General features: G+C 35.4%; 1 protein-coding gene across 8 annotated transcripts in view; it reads left to right on the forward strand.

Annotated features, from left to right (window-relative positions):
* Positions 1 to 8,477, forward strand: part of QKI (QKI, KH domain containing RNA binding) — a 142,562-nt gene extending 134,085 nt beyond the window's left edge. For all 8 annotated transcript variants that reach the window (XR_012075120.1, XR_012075121.1, XM_072966165.1 and 5 more), the window contains one exon: positions 2,327 to 8,477. Coding sequence is in view for 6 of the 8 variants with exons in the window: in XM_072966165.1 (XP_072822266.1) it covers positions 2,327 to 2,343 (17 nt within the window). In the remaining 2 variants the exon portion in view is untranslated. The remainder of the gene's footprint in view (positions 1 to 2,326) is intronic.
* Positions 8,478 to 9,055: the final 578 nt, after the last annotated feature.

Here is a 9,055-nt window from a genome sequence, read left to right on the forward strand (position 1 = left end):
TATGTGTCTTGATTAGTCCTGTCACTGTTTTTATTCAAAATGCAATGTCAGCAAACCGAAATGCTACTTTTTTTTTTAAATAACAAATCGTATACTGCTGTTAACTATCACTGTATGCACTCATTGGGTCTAAGGGGGATGTCTGAAGTCCTTCACTTAAATTATTTTATGATACTACTGTTTTCTCTATTTTTGAGGTTTTTTAATTATTATTTTTTAATCTTTTGAAGGGAAGAGTAATATAAGCATTCATTTAATGCAGGAAAACTCAGCCCATGGACATGTAACCATGTAATTCTATATGAGCATTTAGAGTGCTGCATGGTTGACAAACATCTAGTTCTTTACTAAAAATAAACCCACCTCTACATGTATTTCAAAACTGAATTTAAAGCCTATAAAAGACCAACTGACTTTTTCGTTGTGATGAACCAGAAGTGATTTTGCACGGTGGACACACCTGTGTGTACTGTAGGCGGCCAGGACTTGGCAGAGGACGTATTCTAGGCTTACTGGTATATATATAAATCGTAGTTTGCTTTGTTTATATATTCCACACTCAAAAAAACATAATCAGAATATTTCTAAATAATGATATTACAAAAACCATCATTTACATAATTTGTGTAAGAAACTTAATATAATTTTAATCAAAATTTTAAGTAATTTCAAAAATGCTTTAAGCTTCTGTATTTCTGGAATACCTATGAAGTGATATGACTACATCATGTTAAATATTTATTTTCTTCTTTGATTTTGGAATAGCAGTTTTTATTTTAAGATTCCACTTTTATTTAAGAAATTCAGGGAAGATTTGGTCACATCAAAGATGCAATATTTTTGTAGTATTTATAAGCTGTTCTAAATGATAAACTATAGAAAGCATTTTTGTTATATGAAGGTAAACCAGCCCATTATATAGGTCATTTAAACTCTGTGAACATTACACCTACTAGGTTTTGATTTCTGAAGTGGCATGGAATCTACCTTTGCACTGAATATCTTTTCATTCACATCTCCTCTGCCTTAGTCACAATGGCAACAGTACAGAAAATTCTATCAAACCTCAGAATATAGTAGAAATAATTAAGCTGTTGAATGAGTCTTAAAAATCATACTACTGTTAAGTGGACCAAGTTTGGTGAAGCAGAATGTGACAGAGGTTGATTAAGGAAGGAACAACTCAAGGACATTGGGAATGATAACTTTTCCACTTGAGAACTACTTTATGTTTTACTGTAATTTTTTAAAAACTTTTTTGTTCTGTTTGTTATTTTGCAAAAGAAAATAGTATTTACAGGTGGCTTCTTTTAAAATATAAAATATAAAGCAGGAATGTATATGAAATGTCAGATTTTATTGTATTTGCAGAGTATTAGCTTTGAAATTGAATAAAGAAAGCTGTTTGTAGTTTTAAAATGCCTTAATGGTATCAATTAGAAATTTCTTCTATTTTTTGATGTACTTAGAGCTTTTTAAGTATAGAATTTTAAATGGCAGGATTTTACAGTGTTTACATGCAAGTGCATTTTATAAGTGTCTATACATGTAAAATAGTGTTTTCAACTGGAAAACGTTGGCTAGCGCGGAAGGCCTGGCCTTTTCCTGGTTCCCACGATGTTGCCTACACTGCTAGACTACAGTTAGTATCGCTTTGTATCATGAGGCCAAGAAATTCCATGTTGTTTGTAAATAGAATAATTGAAAAAGCAATAAACATTTATTGAACAAAAGAAACCTTGTTTGGCCCAGAGTTTATGTTGAACCAAATTGTTCATAGAAATTTAAATTTCTTTAGATTCATTTCTGTTAATCATCAGTTATTAATCACATCCATCATTAATAGTTGCTTTAATGCTTGCATCTGAGAGAATACTAATGCTTAATAGCAGTCAGATACTGATAACTGCGCTGACTGTTTCAGAATTCTGTACACCGGGCCTATTCATTGTTGTTTTCCAGTTTCCTTCATTGACTGCTACTAACTGTTAGTTGTTAGTTGTATTTTATTTCTATTTTTTCCTGTTAACAGTTTTTGTTTTTGTTTTTTTTTGTGGGAGTGGGCTCTCCTTCATTTGTTCAAATCATGATACGAAATTGTCATGATTTTTATTGTATTCTGTAGATGGTGTCAATCAGTTTGTCAGAATTAAACATGCTTTTTTTTTATTAGTTGTGATTAGTTTTTCATGTTGTCATTAAGCCGTCACTAGCTGAAACTAATCTCTTCTCTATCTTTTCTTTTCTTTTTTTTTTTTTGTTTTTTTTTTTTGTTTTTTTTTTGTTTTGTTTTTTGTTTTTTGTTTTTTTGTTTCTAACCACCCAGCCGCCACCGGCAACTAACCTATGACCTTCTGACCTCTGAACTCTTCACCCAATGATGACCTGACCATGCCTGCCTGCTGATCAGTTAACTGGTAATCGCCTTTGCTTGCCTGTCGTCAGTGCAGCGAGCTGAGGCACTTGTCCGTTCGTCTTACCATCTAACCAAACAAAAGACAAAGAAATTGTTGTCCTCCAACTCAGCTTTTGTTTTTTGGGGGTTTTTTTGTGTTGTGTTTTTTTTTTTTTTCCTGTTTGGGTGAAAGTGGTTCTAGAACCTGCACTGAACAGTAGTAAAGCAATAAGGCCCAATTCATCCCACAGCACTGATCATCTGTCAGTGTCCCGCCCTAAGCGAATGGTAAGAAGGCCTCACTCAGAAGGGGAGACCGATGGCCCTAACTGCTCAGTGACAGAGGCGGTCACTGGGAGAGACTGCTAGGAATCTTCCTCCTCATAGCGAGTCAGGCGCTCTGAATGTACTGTGTGATGATGCGTCATGCATGAACCTTTGGTCAGGGATGTCATTGGTGAAGCGATTTCAAAAAGTATTCAAAATTTGATATGCTGTCAGTCACTACAGCGCCCTCAGAGGGCAGACGCCGCAGCCTTCTTTATGTCGCCTGCCAAAACTCGAAGTGTTAGAAGTGTGCCGTGAGAGAGAAACTTAACGAGGAATTTTGAAAAGTAATTCAAAGAACAAAACTGCAACACTATTTTTAAAAAGATAAATATCTGAGTTAAAATTACTGAACCTTTATTTTACACCTCCTTAAAAATATGCGAGAACAAGGTACATGCATTATGTGTCACATTACTGGGCAAACTGTTCAAATATTTTTTTTAAACTTCCCTGTATAGAAAAAAAATCATTAAGGATGTAAAAGCCATGCTTGCCTATTTGCTGTATACATGTAATGAAATTGTAGATAAAGTGTAGTGCATTGAAACAAATGAACAAAAAGTAGATACTTTTACTATACAAGGGTGCTGGTGCAGAAAAAATATATATATTTTTGGAAATGTAGCATTTTATACTTTCAAGTGTTATAAAAAAAAAAGAAAAAGAACAAAGAAACCCTTTATTTCATTAAATGATTTTTTCTGGTGGTTGTCAAGAAACAAAAGACCAAAAGAGCCTTTTTGTCTTTCTTTTTTATTTTTTAAGTATTGGAATAAGTCTAAAGAAAAGAAAGTGCCTTATTTTCCTTCATGGTCATTTAGTCAAGTGTCTCGTAAGATCAGCTCCTCCCTCAGAATACAAGTTAATGCATGTTCCTCAGTCGCCCAGTATGTGAAAGAAGATATGAGGGGAGACAAATGAGTTGATGGTTTGACTTACATGATTTTTGCCACGTTACCTTGATATAAATTTGCCAAATCTGATACTGTGAAAAAATTTGATAACTTTTCTAATGCCTAACACATAAGTTGTAAAACATCATTCTTTTAAAAGCGTAAGTGAGTGCTTTCGGTTATTGCAATATTTAATGTTAGCCCAAAGGATTCTGAAATAAAAATTACGTGTAACTTGAACATCAGTTTTCAGGCAAAATTAGAGATTTATTTCATTCAGGGCGGGGTGGGGGCGGGTGTTGGATTTTTTTCTTGTTAATTGGCGGTAACAGTATACTTAGCAATCTTTTTCACAAAATTGAAGCTTTGTGACCTTTGTTCTGGGAAACAGAGTTTTTAAATGACCCAGATTTAATCAGACTCGTTTCTGCCCTTCCAGACCACTTGGGTAGTCCATCTCTTTGCTGGTTTTAGTAACCTAAGCTGCCCTGCCCACCACCCCAACATACATCCTCCTTTTTTTTTTTTTTTTTTTTTTGGTAACTTTAAAAGGTTGTGAAAAACTAGCATCGTTGTGCATATAAATGCTCAACTACATGTGACTTTAAACTTCCAGTTTCTCATGAAGTTCAATTAGTTTTGTAGTTGAAGCGATTTGTGCACAAAGCCTACATCTAAACTGTTAGGTAATCATTAGCTGCTTGGTACCAGATGTGGCAAATACCAGGTGGCAGTGGGTCCCCAGCTCATCAACTCCTTCCCTCTTGCAAACCTTCACAGCTTCACAGCTCAGCAGTAAGCTCAGTAAGCACCTTCGTGGTGACCTCCTCCTCCATCTTGTCTCACTTGGAAACCATTTTCAGTTTATTTACTATGCAATAGACATTCATTTTGTATTCAGCTAGCTTTGGTTTAATGTGCCACTGCTTTGTCTTTCCGTTACACATACAGTTGTTTTGATTTATTTACAATATACGCTGTGCCATTTTGATTTTTATTTTGTTTGGTTGGTTGAATAAATTTGCGACACTCGAACACTTGAGGTGATAGTTTAAAAACAATACCAGTATTTGATCCAGTTTCATCTCAACTATGTTATACCTGGACATTTTAGATGTTTATCAAAGGTCTTTTATGGGGAAGAAAGTAAATGTATGAAATAAATGTGTGACATTTATGAGTAATGTTGGTTATGAACAAACTTTTGAAAACTTGGTTGACAAAATTTTGGATCAACTAAAGCATGACTTTTGGAATCTCTGAATGCCTTGGTTCTCAGTATTATCATTCTTTATTGAATTTATTTCTTATTAAAATATGTAGTTTTTAAGACTTTTTTTCTGACAGTATTATGTAATTTTTTAGCGCGGTAGATGGGAGTGTCGCTTGTATGTTACCGTACAGCTGACATGTATTTTTGTCTGTTCTTTATTATCTTAGTAGTTTCATGCTGTGTATGTACCATAACCAACCTATTGCCTATGAGAAACATGTAAGATAATGTATTTACAGCCATTGTTACAAGTTTATAATGTATTTTTCTATCTTGTTTTATATGTATGTTATATAACATTCAAAAAGAATTTTTTTCTTGATTGAGAAAAAGGATACAAAATGCAAAATCCACAATTTTGATAACTGAAAATTGCCAGTTGTTTTGCAGTACTTTATTATATTGGGTGTCTTGTCTTTCTTGGGCTTTTAGTTAGCTAATGAATGAATACATTAGACACTTTTGGGTTTTAGTTGGGATTTTACATAGCTTGCATTTTAATTCTTTGGTTCTTTGCTGTTTCTATTAACCCATAGCATTATTTTAATAAATGTTATAATACCAACCTACTAACTCTGGACTACGTCTGTTTATTAACCTTTACGTGTTTAATTAAATAAACAAATAAAGACAAAAGAATGTAAAGTCTTGAATTACTGGACTAACCCTGAAGAACGTGACCACAGATAACATAGCGTGACTTGTTTTTATGTTGTTTGTCAGCTGACAATTCCGCACACTACTGTTAAAGTGGCTTTGGTCATTCTGGCCTTTTACCTGTGGGGAGTAGGTGCCAGTCGAGATGGGAACAAAGTCGCGATGGTTGGAGGCAGTCTTCTTCTGGTCTTGCCACTTGCCTTTCAACCTCTGCATTACTAATTCCACACTTTCTTATTTTTCCTTCTCCAAATTAATCACTGTCTACTCACAGCATAAAGAGTAAAGAGATTTGTGGAAATTATGTTATCCGAGAAACCAGTTTGATTCTTTGTTGAACCATTCTTTGAAATTCCTATAAATGGATACTTTCGTCACATTATAAAGCAAAGAATCTGATGATGTTTTATCTTTATTCAGATCTGTGTTTTAATTGGACATTTTTCCTTCATAAAGTTTTGAACTGTTCTAGCCAGCTGCTCCTGTTGATGGGCACTGAACACAGGTAAAGCTGAAGGTTGAGCAGCACCGGGTCTCAGGACAGTCCAGGGCAAGCGGGTGGTAACAACGCACCCATCCCGCGTAACCCTCAGCAGGCGCTCAACTGCGTTGACTTGAGCTGCCTTCTCTCACCCTGCTCCCAGATACAGTCAGAATACAACAGTAACCCAAGTTTAAGGGAGAAGAATGCTGGCGTTTGGAAAGTTTTACATTACTGTTTGCATGCAAGTCAACTGAGGAAGATTTATTAAATATCTTCCTGCTTATCTTGGCTGCACCCTACGTCACTTGATCTCTACTTATCAGTTCTCTAGGAGTGCATTTTTATTTCACAGACACTGGTAATTTCCTTTTCTGTGAAACAGTTCTGGATAGTAAAAAAAAAAAAAATTCTCAGGATGAGTTTTTGCATTTGTAAATAATGCCTTATTTTTGTAAATTACATTTTATTTATTTTAAAGTTCTAAAATTTGGGGCTGAATTGAGTCGTATGTTGTAGAAGATATAACTTTACCAATATGCTATTAACTATACCAATATGCTATTAACCAATCAGACTGTCAAAGTATTCCCATAGTATAATATACATACATATATGAAGTACGTAGAATAGTGACAGCATCTGATTTAATCATAACTGAGACAGTCCTCTGGATTGAACAAATATATTTCCTCTGACTTGGGGAGGAGGGCATGTATTATCGTTCGGTAGACAGAGCTTTAATATGCTACCCTCTGTAAAAGTTCATGTTGCCATACAGTTCATATATACTATTCTGTAAAATTGTGAGGATGTCTTTTGAGCTGCTAATACACAAGTCATCATGGTACATGTCACTGAAACTGATAAAGAATTTCTGTGCAATTTACTCCACATTTTCTGAAGCCTGTGAATGCAGTCTCATCTCATTTTCAGTCAAGGGTACTTTTATGTATAGATATGTCGTCTTGCCACTTCTTATGTTAGAAGAGTACAGTTTAAAAAGCTCAAAATAACATTACAAATCCCATTGTTATTAAGGTTGTAGTAGTACTAAACACAAAATCACCAGCTGCTTAGAATGATTTTAAAGTGCCAGAATCATTTTTATTGTTTTATACTATTATTTGACAAAGCAATTGAAAGTTAAGCCTTTGAGAAATTGTTGAAGTTAACGTGCTTAGTAATCAGGCATATTTTTGGGGGGCAAAATGTCCAGAAAAATGTAACATGAAAGTCGATACACAACACGTGCCCAAGTACTTACTCCACGTGTGGCAGAGCCCACTTACAGGGACAGTTGCAGCGCCCTGCCTATAAAGCCAAGATGGGCATGTCTTTATACAAAATAAGTAGGTGGTTAACGTTTTCTAAATAAATACTAGGTAAATACAAAGGATCTTCAATTTTCTAGTACACCAAAAGCAGACAGTACGTTTAAATTAAATTGCTTATTACCAAATCTTGAATCTTCTTTACCAACTAAGTCTAAATAACTCTTTTACATACAACAGTCTAAGTTGTCTCCAGTTTGTGGGGGAGGGGGTCGTTTGCGTGTTTGGGATGTCTCATTCCTTAACACGTTGACCACCACGTCACCCAAATCTGGGTGACAGTTGTGTTTCCTCAGGGCACCCGATCCACAGCGGGCGATCAGTGTGTTAATAACAGTTAGCTATTGTAATAGTCCCAGCAAGTGCTTTGTAGTAGAAATGAAATGTATTGCTAAATCATAATCCATTATTTAATAACAAAAATCACTCAAAACTTCTTGGACAAACTTTCTAAGTACATAGGTAATTTTTAAACATTGTTACAAATTCCTTAATACTTAAAGTGGAAAAAGTATTTTATAGACAATTTTACTTTTAGAAATGTTCGTATGGCACACACATGATTTTATCTGTGGGTTCTTTAATATAAAATTACCTAAATTGAAATGCCTTTGCTATGAAGAGACTTAACAAAATGATATTCATACCTGGTACTCAATGCTGAATCAAACTGGTTCACCTCAGCGTAGTACTCCTTTCTGTGTTTCTGCTGCACTAATGCAGGGGGTGGGAGAGAAGGAAGAATTAATTCACCGTGGAAGTGGATGGTAGGTGCAGCAAGTAGCGACACAGAGTTGATCTCAACACAATGTTGATTTCTCATTGCTTACGATTTTACTGTCCCTTCTTGGCAAAAGACACCACACTGGAAAAAGCACAGCTCCCAGGGTAAAAAACAAATTTGTATCTTAAAAAATGCTATCATTGAGAAGTTTTGATTACCAAATACATCTTTTATGGTTTATATTGTAGTGGTGTGTATAAAACGTTCAGAATTTTACTTGTGGACATTGTATATACAGAGAAGAGTTGGAATAGGTCTGCCCAAATCTTATGTGAATGGAGAACCACGTATGACTGTACATGAAGTGCAATAAACCAGCTGGAAAAAGTGCATGTGCTTCATCCTCTCGGGCCCCCTGCGGCTGAAGATGCTGCCTCTGTCCCTGCCCCAGACCACACGTGTGTAAAGGTCAGAATAAGGAAGGCACATTGCCGTTTTTCATTTCTATTAGTGCTTTTGACACTATTTAAGAGAAAACAATGTTTGATGTTCTGGAGCACTAATGAGCTTAACTAGAAGGTGACTGCGATGTTTGCCCTGATTTCAGTGACTCGTAAAGGAAATCAGTAAACAGACGTCCTACCAAGTCTCTCAGCTGGACGTGCATCCGAAGTAGTTGTTTCTGAGAAACTCAGGTACGATTTGTACGTAGTTTTTCAGACATGAGAAAGGAAAGGAGTGCTGACCAAATTTTGACCCTGTCAGCTGTATGAAAAGGGTGAGTGTCATCAATTAATTCTTGAACAAAGGAGAGCTGGTGAAACATACCAGTGCTTTGAAAGCTTTTCTCAAATGTTCCATCTTGACACTAAGGTGTTAGCACTCCCTTGCACCTTCAATTTCTCAGTCCTTCTTACTCATTCATAAAATCTCCACATTTCTTACACTCCTTTTTTTAAATTTTTTTT

Source organism: Vicugna pacos, chromosome 8 (assembly GCF_048564905.1).
Source record: "Vicugna pacos chromosome 8, VicPac4, whole genome shotgun sequence".
NCBI lineage: Eukaryota > Metazoa > Chordata > Mammalia > Artiodactyla > Camelidae > Vicugna > Vicugna pacos.